We start from the raw sequence: 21,631 nt of genomic DNA on the forward strand, positions 1-21,631 counted from the left end.
TAGGTCCTCCTTTGCAAAACTTAGATCTGTCTTGGAAGGGACTGTTTGTGTCACAAAGCTTTTGGCTGGCAAAGGGAGCTCAGTATCCCAAAGAAAATTCAACAAGCATTTGCAATGCAATAGGTCTCGCATTTACTCAAGTTTGAGCTATTGGCATTGTAAATGACAACGCCTTCTATTTATGTTTTAAAAACCAAAACACAAATGAAAGGCATTGTCATTTACAATAACAATAGCTCAAACTCGCGTAAATGCAAGACCTATTGCATTGCAAATGCTTGTTTTTATTTTGTCACCCGTTCACTTGAATGCTTCCTCTTCAGCTGTTCAGTTCAGAGTATATACTTTTCTCACATATTAACCTGCTTGAAAGTCAGAAGTATAACTATTCTCCTGTTTTTCGCCTTCAGTATCAAATTATTCAGCACAAACTCTTATCATTCAGGTGGTCGTCTATTTACTTGGTTAAGTAGAACTATTAGTACCATAGCGGATTACCAACAGTTCGTCAGCTTTAAAATTCTAAAAACATTTGAAGTATTTCGATTTTTGGGGGGATTTTGTTTACTTAAGTATTTGGCGTTCAATTGTATTGTTTCTTAACAGCAGTGGGAGCCTTCTTGGCGAACCTCAGTACAAGCGGAGATCACTGATGCAAATCGTAATTTTAACAATGCAGTCATGTGACCTGGGGCTTGCACCATGTAAATCCGTTTAGTAATTGACACACTGGTTAGTGGAGTAGTCCAAAGCTAACTCAGTGAGTTGCTGGGGGTAGAGGCTCCCGTAAATAGAATCAGTTAAAAAATCCTTGTCTAGCCTGTGCTTTTACTTTAAAAGGAAATGTACTTTATCCACTGGCAACAGCTAAATACTACACACGTTAAGTAGAGAGGAGACATTATCTACTCAATTAACACTGAGATTCAGTATGTAAGGGGTCCAGTGTAGCTTTGTTCTGTTAGACTGAACCCTATTTCCATTTGAGTGTCTCTTGTTGCAATTCTAACTGCAGGAATGATCGTGTTCTTGCTTTTAGTTTTGTATTGATGTTGGTTGTCGTGGTGATGTAGATTTGGTGCACTCAAAAAAACCTATTACCAGGGCATTCACATTTTATTAAACACCCACTAGTCGTTAAAATACTTCACTATTCTTTGTAAACAAAAGGAAAGACTATTGTATGCAAGTCAAGACAGCTCCGTCTCCTCAATGCATGAACTGCTGCCACCTTGTGACCTTGCGGGAGCCCTGCACTTTGAACGCATAGTTAATTATCCCAGACCAGGCTTGCAGACAAACAGGCTTGTATTTCATACCATGGCTGCGCTCGCCTTGAACTGTTCAAACAAGCTGGCCCGTGGAGCCGACGGGGGGATGGAAAGTGAAAGCGCTGTAGTGTAGTTCCTATCATCCCAATAGGCTCTGCGCATTGGAATAATACCTACAGCAGTAAAGGCCTAGACCAGACGTTAACTAGGTCTACTACTGTCGATACTAGACTTAAAGTTTTGGGTTTGCCAGCTAGCTCAGAGTTCACTAGAAACTTTCTCGAATGTTCAGGAAGGACTTAACTTCCCTGATTAGACAAGAAGGGATTTAGTTTCTGACAACCATAGAACATGACAACTTTGCTCTCCCCTAATCAAGAGTATATCTTGAGAGTCGTGTGAACAAAAGGCAATTTATTTTACTCAGTCAGTACGTGCATTCTTAGTCTCATCAGATTGTAGAGAAAAGGAAGAGACGGGCGTGTTCAATAAAAAGGTGTTATTTATTGATCAGTCTCTTTTCTCATACAAGAGAAATGGATCGATATTATTGCAATACTTATAGCTAAGTAAAGTGCATACATTAAAAGCAATAGTATAAAATAATACTGTAAAAACATTGATATGGTTTCTAAGCCATAAGATGTTTTAAAATGAATAAAATATATTACATACACATATACATTTGACTAAACGTACTCAACTGGTGTTTCTAAATACGCCTACCCCGTGTACCTGACCTAAGCCTAATACGTGGGCGGGAATAGAAAGTTACAGTTTAAGTTAAGTTTGTTTTTGCCAAGTGAATAACTAAAGAATTCTCTGTGAGGGGTTATTCAGTTCTGTACCTGGAATCTAGGTTGAATGAGGGATGGTATCTCTCGTCTCTGGTCTCGATATTCCAGGCTGCCTGCGAGGGCTACCCAGAAACGCCGGTGCTGGATTTCTCGGCAGGAGAAAGCAGCTTCTCTCAGCGCGTCAGGAAGGCGGGGCTGCGCCAGCGGGGTCTGCTCTGCTCTGGGCTTCGGCAAGTATGGCTGCTCCGTCTCGTCACCACCGCGTGTGTTTGCATAGGGCAATATCGGTAATATTTATACCTTTAAGGTGCCGAGATTGACGTAAGGATGGACATAGATACGTCAATAAGGATGTCATACGACTTGCTCGTTAGCACATTCTTTTGCTGAAGTTCTCGGTGAAATCAAAACAATGGCCGCAGGGTTTTGCCCAGGTTGTCATAGGTTTGATTTGTTATGAGAACTCCGTATGCCTTATCAGGGGCTGGAGAAATATCGCTTGTCTAATTAGATCGCAAACGTTATGACCTAATCAGATAACACGTTCCTGTGCCGTAGTGTGACTGCGTCAGATAACGGTATCTGCATCATGGGGGGTTTCTGCCTCATGGGCTGACTGTTAGTTAACTTGTTGGTTTGTTTAACCAGAATAGGGTCAGGAATAGGGGGATCGATTCAGAACCTATAGGAATACATCACAGCGCGGGATGCGCGGGCTGACAGGAGATGTGCACGCGTTAGGAGTGCACATCTCCTGTCCGTACGCGTGCATATCTCCTGTCCACGCGTGCCATCTCCTGTCTCCCTTTGGGACAGAAAGCGGCAACAATAGAGGCTCGCAAGGCAAAGCAGCGCATGCGCTGCTTTCGCCAGCGCGACCTAAAAACTGACTTGTAGATGCCAGCCTTATACAGAAAACTCACTAGCTGATTGCTCATGGAGCAGCCAATGGCAATTGGACTACACCAAGATTTTGCAAAGTGAACCTTAATATCATTAATTAAAAGTCCCTCCTTCTGATTGATGGTGCTGTTCTTACAAGTGTTCTTTTGGGTGAAAAAGGGCTAATTAGAATCACAGTAAAATTTGCTTTCTGGGCAACCTCTCATTTCGTTAAAGAGCAAAGACTGCTCCCACCTCACAGTGATGGGATAGAGATATTGCAGTCAAGCAGTTAAATAGTTGCAGCTTGAGGGACACCTTTCTTGTAGCCTTACTCAAATAGGATATTTGCCGGCTGGAGTCCTACAGTAAGGACAGAAGACTATGATGTGAGTTTTGGATTCCATTGTTAAAAATAAGGAAAAAGTGAAAAAGGCTGTCACAGCAGTAGAACAAGTGACATGGCAACATATTGGAGGTTCAGAGGGAATTTGTGAGGGGATGCACGATGGGGGTTTTCTGCCTCATGGGCTGACTGTTAGTTAACTTGTTGGTTTGTTTAACCAGAATAGGGTCAGGAATAGGGGGATCGATTCAGAACCTATAGGAATACATCACACCCACTCCACGCTAACTATGGTCATATTTACTAATCTATGCATAGTAAAACATAGTACAACATACTATAGAGTATTGTGTATACCTTACCACCCCAAAATACATAAATGCATTTTGAAATTTTCAAATATACGGAAAAGTTGCAATCATATGTATTGTATGCACTCAAGCTGTATAATAATGCTAAGGTAATCACGCATTTGTATATATTATTGCTATTTGGTATATGAGAATTTACACATGAAATGGCTCTTAATACAGAAAAAAAGTTCGAGACCATTTCATCACAGAATAAAATATTTATGAACATACCAGCGGGCAGCTAATGTCTATAAGCTATCTAAAATTTAGAAACCTTAGTTCTTTAAGAATAGTTCTTACTTTAAGCAGAAGATAGTGTCCCGAAAAATATGAAAAAATATTTTGGGGCTGCTGAAAAATCGCTGTCCGTGAACTGGAGGGAAAATTGTTCATGTGACTTTATTTTTAAAGTTGAAGGTCGAATTCAGGGAACGCCGTGTGCGAGCTTGTTCAAAAGTCTCTATTTCTGCTCTGGTGAGAACATCATATCATTTAGGCTTTCGAAAAAACTGTCAACAGCTTCCTGGGAAAGTTCCACTAACTCGGAAATAGGTGTAATCATGCATTCGTGCGCATGATTGTTTCCATTGACATTCTGATTTGCATTGCTGACAGAAGGTCGTACCTGATCGATGCTGCTTTCATCTTGAACTTCACTACCCATCAATCGTAGTGGTGAAGCTTCCACGAATGCCGTCATCAGGATTGGTAGCCTTTGAGGGCAGCACAAAGCATGAACCTTGATCGGGCTCAACAATGTTTCTGCATCCATTGGCGCATCCGATTGTAGCGTCAGACAGGTGTCTAACACGCATTCTTCTCCGCATAGCAGACACCTTAATACAGGTAAAACACATCTTTGCCACATTGGTCGAAATGATAGAAACCAAGTCATGTTCAGGTCTCTAAGCCGGGAGAGTCCCAGGATTTTTGATATCCGGTCCCGGTATCCAATGGCTAGGATTGTTTCTTCCCTTGTCGCAAGAGTTTTGTCTGTGACATGGGTTGCCATACCGAAAAATAAGGACCAAGAATAGGATTCCTGCAATTAGTCCCAAGATCAGGGGAAGTCCGCCAAAAATCGAATGGACGAAATCTGGAAAAATACCCAGTATGGCTTTGAATGGTGTTAATGCCATCGAAAATACTGTCTTAAATACCTTTGAGACCCCATTGGTATCAGAAATATTTAAGATTTCGTTTAGTATTTCTGCGAAATGTATGGGGGAATTAGTTGATAACAATGAATGTATCTCTGCAGTCGTCCTTGCGACTTGTAGATCATACGTTTCTTTTGATGACGTGAGCCTTGTAGGCGTCTGAAGAAGCACTGTTTTCATTCTGCTTAAAGTATCTATTCGAATAGAAGTAATTTTCAAATTGGGCCATGCCCTTGCCTCCCTGTCTGGAAAGGAGCTGGGGAACAATGAGCGTCCACAGCACTTGACCTTCGCAGTCGTAGTGACTAGATAAGGAGTCCCGGGCATAAGACTACAACATCTGCGGTCTACAATTAGAATGTAACTCCCATTATAGAGTCTTTGAAAGAATGGTTCTATTTCTGTTGCAGGTGCGCCTTGCTGGTGACATGAAAGGTTGTATGAATTCCCTTCACAGGCTCCATGCAAACTAATTCCGTTACACAGAAGAGTGCCGCTTAGTGACATCGCACAATTATTGCCACTAAGAAACACTTTCTGTCCTTTATTACTGACACATGCATGTGAATAGGGCAGGTTCCATGATGTTTTAATGTACCCCTTTCCCAATTTCTCGTACATGCCAGCCTGTATATATTTTTGGCAGTATTGAAACCTGAAGGTTGAGATTGGAATATTTATTATCCCATGTATTATCCATTCACTGACAGGTCGTTCTGACATTGTCACTGGTAATCTTTCGAGTTTTTCAATGCTCAAGATTGTATAATCAGCACCCTTTTGTGCCATACTGATTTGTCTATCAGTAAGGTTAAAGATTTGGAATAGTGACGTTGTGTTGATTAAACGCCAAGGCACATAGCCTGAACGCAGATTTTGTAACGTCCAGCCAAGCTGTACAATAGAGCGCAATTGTGACTGACCGTGTTGTAATAACAGTAAGTCTTGCGACAATATGTCGATTGCTGAAGACACAATGCTGTCCAAAGAAAAAATTCTGGAGGACAGAGTCATTAACCCATTGTCCACTACAGAAAGTGATTTTTCCAAATTAATACGGTCAATTTCCCATATTCTCTCTGCTGTTTCAATTTGAGTAACCTTCCAGGCCTCATTGTATGCTGCATATACAGAGGCTGCTATGAAACGTTTTTGACGCTGTTTGCGCGGTCCCATAATGAAATCACGCAAGTCAGCACCATCAGTAAGTAAAGTTAGGTGTTGCTTAATTTCTGCCAGTGTGGAAGTTTGTAGCCATTGAAGGCATAATTTGCCCACACTGTAGGTTGTTATTATCCCTGGGTGATGTCTTTGGGGATATCTAGGGTCTGGCCTGGTCATTTTGAACCCCTGTGTTATGTTCAGGAATCTATCTTGACAGTTATTTGGATCTGTGGGCCAGATCAACCACTGTTTCCAATCAGGATGTGTTCTGTTTTTGTTTAATACATAATTTACGTCTATCTCTTCATCTGTAGAGCTATTGCTGAACATTGTTGGCTTTGGAATAGACGGTTTATTTAAGTCTTTGATTTTGGCTAGGCCAAGACAGGTGGTTTGTTGAACAGTGTCATTTAAAAATATCATTTGTTCTGGGATCATGCAGGCTCTAAACATAGATTCTATACCCTGCACTTGCCATTCTTTTGTACCCCAAACACTTTTCAATTCAACATTCTTGTCCCAATAATCAAAACCAAAAGTATTCATTTTTTCAAAGAATGAGTCTGAATATATCAATTTTGTGTTGGTTATCATGGTCTTTGTCCCTGTCTTGTTTGACAATTTAAAATAGAATGATTCAGCATTACTTGTGTTAAAACCTGAAAAGTATGAATATTTGTCATAGAAGGTCCTTGAGCTTCCTTTTGGAGGGGTTGCACAATGTTCCCATTGATTATAATTTAAAACATTTCTAGGTTGTGCAGATCTATGTAAAAAATGGTTACCATAGTGGTTATAACAGTACATACTATCATAATTTGTAGAACCCTGCAAATAATCATGTTTGGTAAATTTAGCAGACATTACTAAGTCAGACATCATACTATTAATGCTTTCGAAGTCCCAATCATCAGCAAATGAGCTTGGTTTTGCAAAGTCACTCAATGAGATCTTAATTTGGTGTGGATATTTCAGGATTTCGACCGGACCATAAATTTCATAGTCAGTGTTGTCCCAGGCTACCCCACCAGGTATCGGATTGGCTGTGAAGTTGACTGAAGAAAGTTCTCTTTTCTCGATGTGTGAAGATGTGTGTGGTTTGAGGATCAAGTTGATTTTCTGACTTGCTGTGTCCATTTTAGCATATTTTCCCTCAACGAAGCGTCCCAAAGTAAGTACCATGATGAGCCAAAGTATGAGGATAAATGCACCAAAACCCACCCAAAATTCGATCCATGGAGAAATCAGATATGTTTCTTTCAGTTGTTTCAAAAGTTCTTTAGCTTTATCTTTAAAGGTTTTTGATGATGGCTGTGTCTTTGATTCACTGAAGCCTTCAGAGGAATCATCGAAGTTTATGAAGTAGCCGGATGCAGTTCTGTCAATTGTTCCAATTGGTTCAGCATTTCTGTTTCTTGCATTTTCACTTGGTACTTCATTATAGATTGGTGTGTCTCTGCTAAATGTTTTTATTTGGGTTTTCAGAGGTCTGAGTTCTATTGCATTGTTGCATAGTCCTTGTTGTTCTTCTGTAGGCGTTTCGAATGTGATGAGCCTCTTCGTTAGGACCTCTGTACTGGTAGCAAACCTTGGTGTTCTGCTACTTATTGGGAGTCCACTTGGCCTACTGTTTGTTATCGGCCACATGTTGTGGTTTTACCAGGTCGATGGATACAACTCGGTTCTCCTTTTTTCCAGCAAGTGGCGGTAGTACAACTGATCTTGTCCCGTTGACAGACAAGACAGGAACTGCTTTTCTGTAAGAAGGCCCAAATTCCTTCTTTACCGCGATCTTTTCCCTGACTAGATCCCCGACTTTTGGAATCCAGACAGGTCTTGCTGGGACAGGTGGTGGTTCTTCAGTGGTTGTTGGCTGTTGTTTCAATTTTATGTTGCTCAGGTCTTTTCTTGTTTTGTTTAAGTCCTGCAAAATAGCCAAACGGTCTTTGATATCAAAGCTTTTTTCTTTCACCACTGAAGTCTGACTATCAATGTCAGAGATCAACATCCTAGTTCCAAATAATAATTCGTACGCACTGAATCCCTTCAGAGAATTTCTTGGCAAGTTATTTAGACTACGTTGGACACTTATTAGATGTTTGACCCACCCAGCTCCCGAACCTAATATCTTTTCCGTTATAGATTGCTTTATGCCTTGGTTTTTTCTTTACACCATCCCGTATCCCTCAGGAAGGAAGTGAGAAGATTCCCGCTGTGCTATGCTCATTTGGCCATGTTTCCCCTCAGGCTGGAGGGCTAGAGTGAAAACAATGGTCAAACGTAGCATGCTCTTAGCGTATATGCCATTTAGACTCGCAAATCTTTGTATAACAGTCCAGACGTCAGCCGAGTGCTGGTGATCTACATTATAAGTGTAAACTAGCCTGTATATGTTAATCGCAAGCCTTCATTTTTACTCTTGATTTTTTCTGGAGTAAAAACGACGAGGTATTAAACTGTTTCTCTCCCCACTGCGATCTCTGTTGCAGTTTGGGCAGTTTTTTACAAACATGGTGTGACGCAGGCTCATGCCTGGCCACCAGTACCTTGATTGTAATTCTTCCAGAGAATCTTTTAGTTTTAGGTGTCTGAGACCCTCGCCCATATGTGCGTCTGCAATTAACAAGTTTCTCCTGTCCATGTTTGGAATCACTCTATCCCCCACTCCAGGGATTCGAGCAAAAGGGACGGAGTTTGCATCGATTATGTATGTATAATTGAGTGGATAGTTGATCGGTAACGCTGAGCAGTCGCCTTTTGATGACGTTTTCACCGCCAGTACTGTTTCACCGTCAATGTATTTTAATGTACGCTTTTTTCGAACTACGGGAGCCGATTTAGTGGCTGCCGCTGTGGCTGTCTCAGCCAATGAATTCCCTGCAACGTGAACGCCATCACGCTGATGACTCAGTGAGTGTGTCACGTGAGTCTTTGGTAGTTCTTTTTGTAAAAGAGCTATTTGTTCCCAAAGCAGTTTCTGCTTTATTGTTGCATCTGTGTCATCTTTATAACCGTTTTGAATCCATGTCTGCAAATTCTTGTTATATGATTTGACGCAGTAATAGGAATCTGACACTATAAGTGTCGGGAATTCGCGATCCGCATTATCTAGCGCCATTTTCAATGCCATTATTTCAGTTTGTTGTTCTGAATTAGTTTCTACTGAGTGTGTTTTTGTTAATAGAGGTCTTAGTTTACCTCCGCGCCACACTTCTTTTGTAATCCCACATGTGGGGTTGTATGCTTGTTCTCCCCAAACGGGGGGTTGAGCATGTCCGTCTGTATAAATTACACAGGCGTAATGTCGTAAAGGCAAAATGTCGGCTGGCAGAGGATATGTTTTTTCATATTCTAAATTTTCCATGTCTCCTAGTTCTGGATCAAAGTAGTAGTATACTTTGTCCGTTGTGATTGAATTCACCCATTGTATCCATTCTGGATTTAATGTTGTTGTTGGTAAATTACACGGTGTTGTTAGTGCCTCGAAGGCTGATTCAGCTGTTCTGACTGTGATATGTCTACCGTCAGCTTGATCTTTTTCTCTAGCTATTGCGGTTTGAACTGCATGAACAATTTTTTCTTTGTTGCTGAAATTCTGTTCAGCTTCTGTGGACAAGTGTGATTTGAATGCAATTGGTACCTTTTCTCCCTCATTAGAGGTCAGGTATGTGAATCCGCATCTCCCTGGGATGACTCGAATCACAAGATTGCGTGTGTTATCACGTGTTTCTAATTTTGTTTTAATTAGCATGTCTGTTTGTAGGGATCTCAAAATTTCTGTGTGTATTTGAGTCCAATTGGATCTTTTAAAATCGGGTTTTATCAGATCATAAAGGGGTTTGACCCTTTCTGCGTAATTTGCAATGTATGTTCTTCCGAAATTTAGGAAGCCTAGAATTGACTGTAAGTTTTTTAGTGTTCTAGGTGCTTGGAGTACGGCACATTTCTCTAGGAAATTGTCAGCCAGGCTTTTGCCTTCGCTTGATAATTCATATCCTAAGAACAGGACTGTCAGATGGGCAATTCTGGATTTTTTAAAGTTGAATTTGTAACCCTCTGCTGCGAACCCAAGTATTATGGTGTTCACTCTTTTCAAGTGAGTCTCCAAGTCATCATCTGTTAAGTATATGTCATCGACATAAGATAATGCTTCATCATCATATAGTTGTAGTAATTCTGTTACTCTCGCTGAGAATACCCCCGGGCTGTTCTTGTACCCCTGGGCTAACCGACAGAATTGTTTTTGGGTGCCATTTATTGAGAATGCAGTTAAATATCTGCTCTCTGGTGCTATGTTTTGACAAAAGAATCCATTAGAGATGTCTAATGTTGTTTTGTATTTTTTGCGCACTATGTTATTCATTAGTGCAGCACTATGTGAGTTTTGCACTGCAAAAGTTTTGCAACATGTGTTAAGGTGTCGGTAATCCAAAACTAGACGGTATGAATTGTCTGGTTTGGAGACCGGAAACAAAGGGTTGTTCATTTGTGAGGTGCAAGTTTCAATCACCCCCTGGTATTCTAGCTGATCTAGTATTTCATTTACCTGTTTTTTAGCTTCTTGCTTAATTGGGTACTGCCTTTGTGCAGTTGGTTGTGATTTTAACTGGATTTTGTGAGGAGGAGAGTCCTCATCCCATCCCACGTGATTTTTATATAAAGCAGGAGCTAGAGCCACTGCCCACATTCTAGCAAGTGTGTATTTTTTATGAATTGGAATTTGATTTGAGAAGGCAGGCATAATTATTTCTTCGCCATGAGGGCACTCCCTGACAAACTCTGGTGGCCAGTCTTTTTCAGCTAGAAGGATATCATAGCCCTTGGAGAGATTATCCCAAAATAGTCCCCTTATTTTTCTAGTCTTATCCCCCTCTATACGTAATGTTATCTCGTATATTTTGTGAGGTTTGCTAACTCTGGTGTCCGCAGTTTCCACTTGAAGATATTCATTCGTGTCCACTGTCTCCAGATGATTCATAAGGACTTTGCGAGCTATGCTCACTTCTGCTGCGCTGTCTAGCATTGTCTGAGCCCATTCTCCGTTTTTCAGTTGTGTCCTCAGTATTCTCGGCATTGTTAACTACCTTGATACTGGCTACCTTCTTTTTTGGAAATTGTAATTTCTTTTTTAGCTGAGCAGGTTCCTTGTCTTTGGACTTGGTGTGCTCTTCTCTTTGTTCTGATCGTCCTCTTCTTTCCGATTTCTGCGAGGAAGTCTGAAAAGATTGAGAGGGACGTGTATCAATGTCTTGATATCTATCAGGTTTTTTAATATTATCCCTATTTCTAAGGTTATATCTTTTCCCAGAGGGGTCACTCTGAGGTGACCTGTGTCTTTGGTTCGGAGATTTTTCTCTTCGCCTAGGAGACCTTCCTCTGGACTGGAATTTCTTTTCTTTAGGATTGGATTGTTTGTTTCCATCCCAGTTCTTTTTTGGTGATGTAGAATTATTATTAAAAAATATTTTTTCAGGACTTTCAATTAGTTGCGGTTTTACTGGTATTCCACCTAAACTATCTCTACCTAGTTCCTCATAGGATTTTTCTATGATTCTGGCAATTTCAGCTGGTTGGTCTGCTATATCTGTCTCTTTTAACCTTTGGCGGATCGCCACGTTTGCTGCTTCACCTTTTATGTTGGCTAATAATATAGCCGAGACCTGCTTGAAGTCTTTCAGTAATTTCATACCAAGAGTTAAAGCGGGTTCTGGACCATATTCATCTTGAATTTGTTTTAGCACATCTGGTATTACCGAAATGGATGGAACACCGTGCGTTTTTGTGTAGATGGAAGCAAAGACTGTACCCTAAGTGTCACAGTCCTCAATGTGTGGTGCGATTCCCATTGGAAGACAGATAGTCAGAATCCTGTGCTTTTCTAGCGGGGTAGTGTCTGGAAACACCGCCTCTATTTGGGTGATTTTCTGCGCTAGCCAGAATGGTATTTGTTCCCGTTTAGCCGGTACTTTACCTAGGCAGGACTGGATGTTCTGTGGTGTAATTTTATTTGTGTTCCCCTGGTGAGGGGTCAGCTGTGGGAGTTTAATCGCTGGCTGAATTGTTGAAGTCCGCATCACATACTGGACTAATTGTCTATGTATTTTTATTAATTGTTTTAGCTGTGTTAACAGGTTAGCTGCAGACATCCCGTCGATGTCTGGATGTGGTGTGTATCCGGCTAGGACCGGCCACGTTGCTCCTGGTCTACCTAAAGGACCGAGCCTGGTGATGTGATTATTATGTTTTAGGGCGCCATCAAATAAGAGCAAATGCTCTTGAAATTTGAGTGGTACTTCCACCTCCTCGAAAGGAGTGTACGTTTCAGGAGGTTCCTCTATTTTCTTTGTTACAGGATTGCTGCTGGAAAGTTTATCCATGAATAGTATACCTCTGTCTGCCGATATTCGTGTGCCTCAATTACGAATATGACTGTACCACCTCTAGGTGTCAGTCCGTTTTCTATACGTTTTAAGGTTATAGATTTCCTTTTGATGACCGGGATGAGTATTATATCCGGGTCTGCTTCTTGCATGGTAGCATCAGCTGCCGCGAGTTCAGTTGCTAATCTAACTGCCTCTCTTTCTTCATCACTGTCTACCATTTTACCGACAGGATGGTTATTCTGTTTGTTTGCAGATCAGGTTTCTTATGGAAACAAAGATTAGATGCACAATATTTTGGAACAGTGTATCCTTCAACGTTGACTTATATCCTGCGAGGTCTGGCGGATATAACCTTTCACCCACTCCAGACGTCTTTGGAGTATTATGGGAAAAGGGGTCTGAGTGAGAAAGCACGACTGAGTTACTCTAAATGTCTTACGTTAGTTTTATCGCCCTTTCCAAACCCGTTGGGCGCCATGTAGTGTAGTTCCTATCATCCCAATAGGCTCTGCGCATTGGAATAATACCTACAGCAGTAAAGGCCTAGACCAGACGTTAACTAGGTCTACTACTGTCGATACTAGACTTAAAGTTTTGGGTTTGCCAGCTAGCTCAGAGTTCACTAGAAACTTTCTCGAATGTTCAGGAAGGACTTAACTTCCCTGATTAGACAAGAAGGGATTTAGTTTCTGACAACCATAGAACATGACAACTTTGCTCTCCCCTAATCAAGAGTATATCTCGAGAGTCGTGTGAACAAAAGGCAATTTATTTTACTCAGTCAGTACGTGCATTCTTAGTCTCATCAGATTGTAGAGAAAAGGAAGAGACGGGCGTGTTCAATAAAAAGGTGTTATTTATTGATCAGTCTCTTTTCTCATACAAGAGAAATGGATCGATATTATTGCAATACTTATAGCTAAGTAAAGTGCATACATTAAAAGCAATAGTATAAAATAATACTGTAAAAACATTGATATGGTTTCTAAGCCATAAGATGTTTTAAAATGAATAAAATATATTACATACACATATACATTTGACTAAACGTACTCAACTGGTGTTTCTAAATACGCCTACCCCGTGTACCTGACCTAAGCCTAATACGTGGGCGGGAATAGAAAGTTACAGTTTAAGTTAAGTTTGTTTTTGCCAAGTGAATAACTAAAGAATTCTCTGTGAGGGGTTATTCAGTTCTGTACCTGGAATCTAGGTTGAATGAGGGATGGTATCTCTCGTCTCTGGTCTCGATATTCCAGGCTGCCTGCAAGGGCTACCCAGAAACGCCGGTGCTGGATTTCTCGGCAGGAGAAAGCAGCTTCTCTCAGCGCGTCAGGAAGGCGGGGCTGCGCCAGCGGGGTCTGCTCTGGGCTTCGGCAAGTATGGCTGCTCCGTCTCGTCACCACCGCGTGTGTTTGCATAGGGCAATATCGGTAATATTTATACCTTTAAGGTGCCGAGATTGACGTAAGGATGGACATAGATGCGTCAATAAGGATGTCATACGACTTGCTCGTTAGCACATTCTTTTGCTGAAGTTCTCGGTGAAATCAAAACAATGGCCGCAGGGTTTTGCCCAGGTTGTCATAGGTTTGATTTGTTATGAGAACTCCGTATGCCTTATCAGGGGCTGGAGAAATATCGCTTGTCTAATTAGATCGCAAGCGTTATGACCTAATCAGATAACACGTTCCTGTGCCGTAGTGTGACTGCGTCAGATAACGCTATCTGCATCATGGGGGTTTTCTGCCTCATGGGCTGACTGTTAGTTAACTTGTTGGTTTGTTTAACCAGAATAGGGTCAGGAATAGGGGGATCGATTCAGAACCTATAGGAATACATCACAGCGCGGGATGCGCGGGCTGACAGGAGATGTGCACGCGTTAGGAGTGCACATCTCCTGTCCGTACGCGTGCATATCTCCTGTCCACGCGTGCCATCTCCTGTCTCCCTTTGGGACAGAAAGCGGCAACAATAGAGGCTCGCAAGGCAAAGCAGCGCATGCGCTGCTTTCGCTAGCGCGACCTAAAAACTGACTTGTAGATGCCAGCCTTATACAGAAAACTCACTAGCTGATTGCTCATGGAGCAGCCAATGGCAATTGGACTACACCAAGATTTTGCAAAGTGAACCTTAATATCATTAATTAAAAGTCCCTCCTTCTGATTGATGGTGCTGTTCTTACAGGTGTTCTTTTGGGTGAAAAAGGGCTAATTAGAATCACAGTAAAATTTGCTTTCTGGGCAACCTCTCATTTCGTTAAAGAGCAAAGACTGCTCCCACCTCACAGTGATGGGATAGAGATATTGCAGTCAAGCAGTTAAATAGTTGCAGCTTGAGGGACACCTTTCTTGTAGCCTTACTCAAATAGGATATTTGCCGGCTGGAGTCCTACAGTAAGGACAGAAGACTATGATGTGAGTTTTGGATTCCATTGTTAAAAATAAGGAAAAAGTGAAAAAGGCTGTCACAGCAGTAGAACAAGTGACATGGCAACATATTGGAGGTGCAGAGGGAATTTGTGAGGGGATGCACGATCATGGTGACTCTCTGGGACTGTATCTGGTGTAGAAACATTTTAAAAATGACAGCCTCCCTGTAGGAGGGATTAACAAATGCGAATAACCGTATGTCGTAAGTATTGTTATAAATGCTATGATATCAGATGCTATAAGTGATGTAATATGAAAAGGTATAAGCAGTTCGTGGTAGAGTGCTAAAATGCAATTGAATTTTGAAAAATGAATCTAGTGCCAGTTTACTGCACCCTCATTCCCTATTTTTTAGTTAAGATTCTAGATCAGATGTAACCACTACTAGAGCCTTCTGGTATCCCTAGGTGCATCCTCTTGAATTCCTGCTGCTACTCTTTTTAGAATATGATTTATTTGTAACAATTGCATTTTGGATTGATTAAATGCTACTTTTATTATAAAATGTACAGTGAAAAGCTGTTCTGTAAAATGTGTATTAATAATTCAGGCACAGTAATATTTGAGTTTTAATCCTTAAAGCATAATAACAATTTACATAGTTAATTTTCTAACGTTGATGAACTACCTAATTAATTTCAAACCTGTTTTTTCATTCCTAAATTCGACCTAGCTCATTTTCAATATTTCTTCCACTATATTTCTGTTCGTTTATAAAAGTCAAATCATGCATTATCTGAGAGTTTACTAGTCTTTTATTCAAGTTGTCTACACAAGTAAAAGAGGTAATTTCCCATCCATGTCATAATTCCATTAGATGTCTCTTGTCTGTTCCTAAGGGCACTGGTTTCTGTAGCAATTTGTGCTTTTCTTCTGTCTCACTGGTTTGTAACCCCGGGCATTAATAATTTGTGTAAATGTTAATTTATCTACATATTTTTGATCAGACGTTCTGTTTTCATATCTTTTGTCAAACTGTTTACATACCAGTTGTATGGTACGAATGTTTTAGGCACGATTTAACTGTTTCATTTGCTTTATTCACAGTTTTAATGAAGCAAGAGCACGGTGATGAAGTGGAATTGCCTGCAGTTACAACTTTGGCGATGCCCCTCAGTGGATCTGTTCAGGGCATACAGTCTATTCGAACTCACCTGCCTTCACCAGATCCAGGAAATACTTGTGACAATATGCTATCCACTTCACCCAGGAGCCTTGTTTTTCCAGTTCAGCAGCACTATCCATCTGTGTTAAACCCATCTGTACCCCATCTTTCTCATTTACAGAGCAGGAACATTAATCCTGGTGCAGAATGTCATACTGTAATCCACCAGTCTTTTCAAGCTACGTCTGCACCTCCAGCGAGGCCTTCCTACCTTCCTATGCAATCTATTATGTATAATGGGCAGTCTAGTCTTCCCATGAACTCTAGCCAAGGATTTGATGCACATTCATTTCAACAAGATTCATCTGTACCTCTTTTAATGAATCTTGGTTCACGGTCAATGCCATCAATTCAGTACCATTCTTCAAATTCTGACTCTGCAGCAGCAGGACACCAGTTTGCACAGTCTGGTCATTCTGGGCAATCATCGCTACAACCAGTGGTATACCATTGTTCAAATGCAGGACACAGTTCGATTCCATCGCCTACGACAAGTCAACCCATTGTGCAAACTTCACCGCAGCTGCAGCCAGTCACATACCACTCCTCAAACCCAGGCTCTGCTTCATCACCAACTGCAACAGCTTCCTATCCACTGGTTTGTTCACCATTATCCGCACCTTCGTCTCCTCAGTTACAGTCTTTGCCTTACCAGACACCTAGCTCAGGGCGTCCAACCTCATCTTCATCTCCAGTGCCGATTGTGCATTCTGGACAACCTTCCATACAAAACCTCAGCCCTGGACTGGGAAGTCTTTCTTCAGCTCCGTCCCTAGTCCATCACAGTGTATGTGATGCAGCTTCAGTGTCAACTGATGATGCATCTCTGAATATTAAATCTGAACCTGAAGATCAAGAGCTGAATTTTGAGACCATTGGTCTACAAGACATCACTTTAGATGATGGTAAGGATTGTGTTGATGATTCAAGACATTCATTGGTATGGATATGTTTTTATTTTGCCTTACTGTGTAAGAAAATGTTTTAAAGATAATATTTTATGTCTTTGAAACAAAATTACGTTGCCTATAATTTCCTGAACTGAAGACCATAAAAAACAAAAATGTATGTAGATCGGCACACAAAGCAGATCTATATATTATATCTGAATTGCTTCAGCTTATACTTGGGTTGCTTGTTATTTGCATAAGTGGTGTTTTACAAATACCATTTTGGTATTGAAATCGTTTTTTCGGGAAAATGACAACATGTATATATTTTTTTTAACCACAAGTTAAGTACAGTGACTCAAACTGCTGAAGAGCATGCTGCAAATGCTCAGTGTTTTGGGCAAAAGCTTGTTCCATGGCGGCATCTTGGAATTGTTACACACACAGAAGAGTAGAAGGTAGTGATCAAAAAGTGGCACATGCTCAGTGGAAAAATACTGCCTTCACTCACAAAATTGCAATATGCTTCATCATTGGGCTTGCTTCAGTACACCCCTGCCAGACCAATGCCTGGGGTGGCGCAAAGGGAGGGGGAAACAATACAAAAATGAAAAAATATGTACCAATGTATATTCGGATCACCGAAGAGAAGGGCAGTGAAGGTTCACATTAGCTCGGTGGTGTCTCTGCTAAAAAATGTATAACTGGACCCACCGGCTTGGTCTAAAAACGTGAAGGATGGTGGTGACAGGAAAGAATTAAGATGTTCGAGGCATGTGGGCTGCTGAGTTCATATCTTAGCATAGAACGCCGCCTAGTGTTGGGTCCGGATGTTTGCACCTTGTTGTCTTGGAAGAGTCTTCGAAGTATCACGAGATAGGTGACTCCTCTCCTGGACTACAGTGCACATGGGCATCTTCTCCATCTTCAGATTGTTTTTCTCCGCCATTGGGTTCGGATGCACTTCGACAATCCTCCAACCTCGGGACCGACGTCTTCCAAATTTCTAAGGCCAAAAACCTTATACTTGCGACGGTATTGTTTCCGCTCGGTATCCCTCGACTCAACACCCCGTTCTATCTATCTCTGGTAGTCGACGCGGGCCGTTGGGCCTTTTCGACGCCAGGTTGGCCTCCTGCCGATGGAAAGTACCCCATTTAAAAGATGCCCCCAATGTCGATCCAAGTTTCCACATAGCGATAAGCATACAGTATGCAACAGGTGCCTATCGCCGGAGCACAATGAAGAAAACTGTCCAGCTTGTGCTCAGTTCCGGTTGAAGAAGACTATCCGGAACCGAAGGGCTGCTCGACAGGAGATGCAGCGACAGGCACCAGAACTGGATAACATTTTCGATGACGAACATGAACTCCCGGAGGCAGCGGACTCCGACCTAGAACTAGTCACAGTGGAAGACCAGTCGGACTCCGATGAACAGATCCCACCGGGGCAAACCGTGAGTTCCAAAGCCCCTACCCTGCCTCCACCTCCAGACAAGGCTCCGGTTAAAGCATCGCCTAAAAGCCTTAGCCGCAACCGAAACACCTCTTCAGAAGCCCCGCCTTCTGGCTTGGCTCCGAAGACCATACCAAAGCCTTCCAGTACCCCGGGACCGAGCAAAATACTTCCCAAGAAGGCCCTCGACTCAAAAACGGCTGCAGAACCGAGAACGGGCGCCAACATCAAAAAAGTCGTCGATCCGAAAAAGGCCGTCCAACCAAAGAAGGTTGTCGATCCGAAAAAGACCATCGACCCAAAGAAGGTAGTCGATCCAAAGATCACTGTTGACCCAAAGAAGGGCGTCAATCCAAAGAAGACCGTCGACCCGAAAAAGGTCATCGACCCAAAGAAGACCGTCGACCCGAAGACTGCCGCCGAGCCGAAGAAGGCCGTAGAACCGAAAAAGGCAGTCAAACCAAAAAAAAGTCGTCGAGCCGAAAAAGACCGTCGAACCGAAGAAGGCTGTCGACTCAAACAAGACCGTAGAGCCGAAAAGAGCCGTCGAGCCGACAAAGGACGTCAAGTCGAAAAAAGCTCCACAGAAAAATAAGAACAAGCAAGCAACCGATCCAAACACATCGGCGCCAAAGCCACGGACAGTGGAAGAAGAACTTTTCCATCCTGATCCAGTGAGCCCAGACCAAAATATAAATTTGTAAAATTCCTAAGAAAAAGGACTTTGGGACATCCCCTTCTAGACCTTTTACACCTCCTCCCTTCACTCCTAACATGCCTTATGTTCCATATTCTCCTATACCTCCACACTATGATGACGTAGAAGACATCGGTGAAGATCCTCAACAGGACTTTATAGACCCTGATGATCAAGGGAACCAGGATGACACATGGGACGATCAGAATGACCCTGCTGACCCATATGATACACAACCCATACCCGATACCTCGCCATACCCCACAAAGCCGTCTCCTACTGACAACACTGTCGCTTGTAACCAGTTAGTAGACAGAGCATCTCAGTATCATGGCGTAAACATGAACACTGACCCTATAGAGGAGGATTTCCTATTTAACACCTTCCCAACATCAGAGAAGAGTGTACGTATACTCCCTATGCTGAAGGGAGTATTGAAGCACGCCCCAGACATCTTTAAAGACCCAGCCAGGGCACGTGTCCTCAATCCAAGAATTTAAAAGAAATACAAACCAGCCCCTACAGACCCCTCTTATATCAAGTCTCAGCAACCACTAGACTCCCTAGTTGTATCTAATGCTAGGAAAAGGGCAAATTCGCATCCCGGTGATGCCCCCCTCCTGACAAGGAGTCAAACATTTTAGAAGCCTCAGGGAAAAGAGGGGCCTCTCAGACAGCAAATACCTGGAGAATTGCCAATACACAAGCTCTCCTAGCACGCTATGACAGAGCACACTATGATGAACTGGCGGGATTATTACAACACCTACCAGAACCCTATAAGGCAAAAGCAAATTACCTTATACAGAAGGGAAATTCATCACTAACACATCCATAAAATGCGCCCTTGATGCAGCTGATACAGCCGCTAGGTCTGTGAACACTAGTGTGTTGCTACGCCGGCATGCCTGACTCCGCATCTCGGGTTTTAAAAATGAAGTCCAATCTACAATACTCAATCAACCCATTAACCAAGATTTCTTGTTTGGCCCTGCAGTTGATACCATCTTAGAAAAGATGAAAAAAGATACTGACACCGCTAAGTCCATGGGTGAACGTCAATATCAGCAATCTAGGAGCTCCTTTCGTCGCTCCTCTTTTCTAGGCTCAGGCAGAGGCAACCCATCCCAAACCTATTCATCCTTTAAAAGTAGTGCACAAGGCACCTTTAATAAAGGCTCCAATAAAGGAGGTTATAGAGGGAACAATAACAAGGGCAGAGGACGTGGTGGTAATAACACCAGAGCCTCCACCGCCACCAAACAGTGACTCGTTCACACTCCCTCCAGACCACTTAACATCAGACTGAGGCAGAATAACACAATTCCTACCAGTCTGGAACGCCATTACGATAGACAGGTGGGTGAAACAAATTATCCAGTATGTTTACTGCCTGGAACTCGCTTCTACTCCACCCAACATACCGCCCAAACACCGTCCATTGTCCAAAGAACACATCACGCTGTTACAACAAGAGGTACTATCCATGCTGGAAAAGGGTGCCATAAAGCCAGTCCCTTTTCAACATCAAGGGACAGGAGTATACTCTCTATACTTCCTCATTCCCAAAAAAGATGGGCCCTTCAGACCAATATTAGACCTCGGACCTCTGAACCAATACATACTCTCAGAGCATTTCCATATGATCACTCTACAACAAGTACTCCCACTACTCCAGCAAGGGGACTTTCTTGCTACATTAGACCTCAAAGATGCATACTTTCACACCCCTATACATCAAGCTCACAGGAGATACCTCGGGTTCACAATAGAAGGGCACCACTACCAATTCAAAGTTCTCCCCTTCGGGGTAACTACCGCTCCAAGAGTTTTTACAAAATGCCTAGCAGTAGTAGCAGCACACCTCAGAAGGCAACATTTCCATGTGTTCCCCTACCTCGACGATTGGCTCATAAAAGCCAACTCTTACGCACAGTGTGCCAGCCATACCTCACAGACAACCCTGCTACTCCACGAGTTAGGATTTTCCATAAATTACCCAAAATCACATTTGCAACCCTCCCACATACAACAATATCTGGGAGCAACAATAAATACCTCAGTGGCGAAGGTATATCCAAATCCAGTCAGGATAGCCAACATACAGTCTCTCACTCAAAGATTTCTGCGACAACACTCCCTGCCAGGCTGAGTGTTTATGCAGCTCATAGGCATGATGGCCTCCTGCATATTCATAGTCCCTCATGCTCTGCTTCAAATGCGTCCCTTACAGGAATGCCTAGCTCGGTAGTGGAACCAAGCTCAAGGACAACTAAAAGACCTAGTGTTGGTAGACAGTCGCACTTACAGCTCTCTGCAGTGGTGGAACCCACAAAACCTTTCCAAGGGGCGACTGTACCAACAGCCAGTTCCACAGGTAGTATTAACAGCGGACGCATCACCGACAGGTTGGGGAGACCATCTCCTTCAATACACAGTCCAAGGTCTCTGGACAGCCAAGCAAAAGACACTACATATAAACCACTTAGAGTTACTAGCAGTATTTCTAGCAATGAAAGCCTTTCAGAAATACTTATGCCACAAGGCTGTGTTAATCCGGACGGACAACATGACAGCCATGTACTACATCCAAAACCAAGGAGGGACACACTCTCTGCAGCTATCTCACCTAGCAC

At 42.4% G+C, this 21,631-nt stretch overlaps 1 protein-coding gene across 1 annotated transcript in view; it reads left to right on the forward strand.

Moving 5' to 3' along the window:
* The window catches only part of NFATC3 (nuclear factor of activated T cells 3), a 934,632-nt gene that overhangs the window by 824,108 nt on the left and 88,893 nt on the right, over positions 1–21,631 (forward strand). Inside the window, exon 9 of the mRNA XM_078669777.1 lies at positions 15,836–16,858. Coding sequence (XP_078525903.1) covers positions 15,836–16,858 — 1,023 coding nt within the window. The remainder of the gene's footprint in view (positions 1–15,835; positions 16,859–21,631) is intronic.

The sequence above is a fragment of the Lissotriton helveticus genome, chromosome 12 (assembly GCF_964261635.1).
Source record: "Lissotriton helveticus chromosome 12, aLisHel1.1, whole genome shotgun sequence".
NCBI lineage: Eukaryota > Metazoa > Chordata > Amphibia > Caudata > Salamandridae > Lissotriton > Lissotriton helveticus.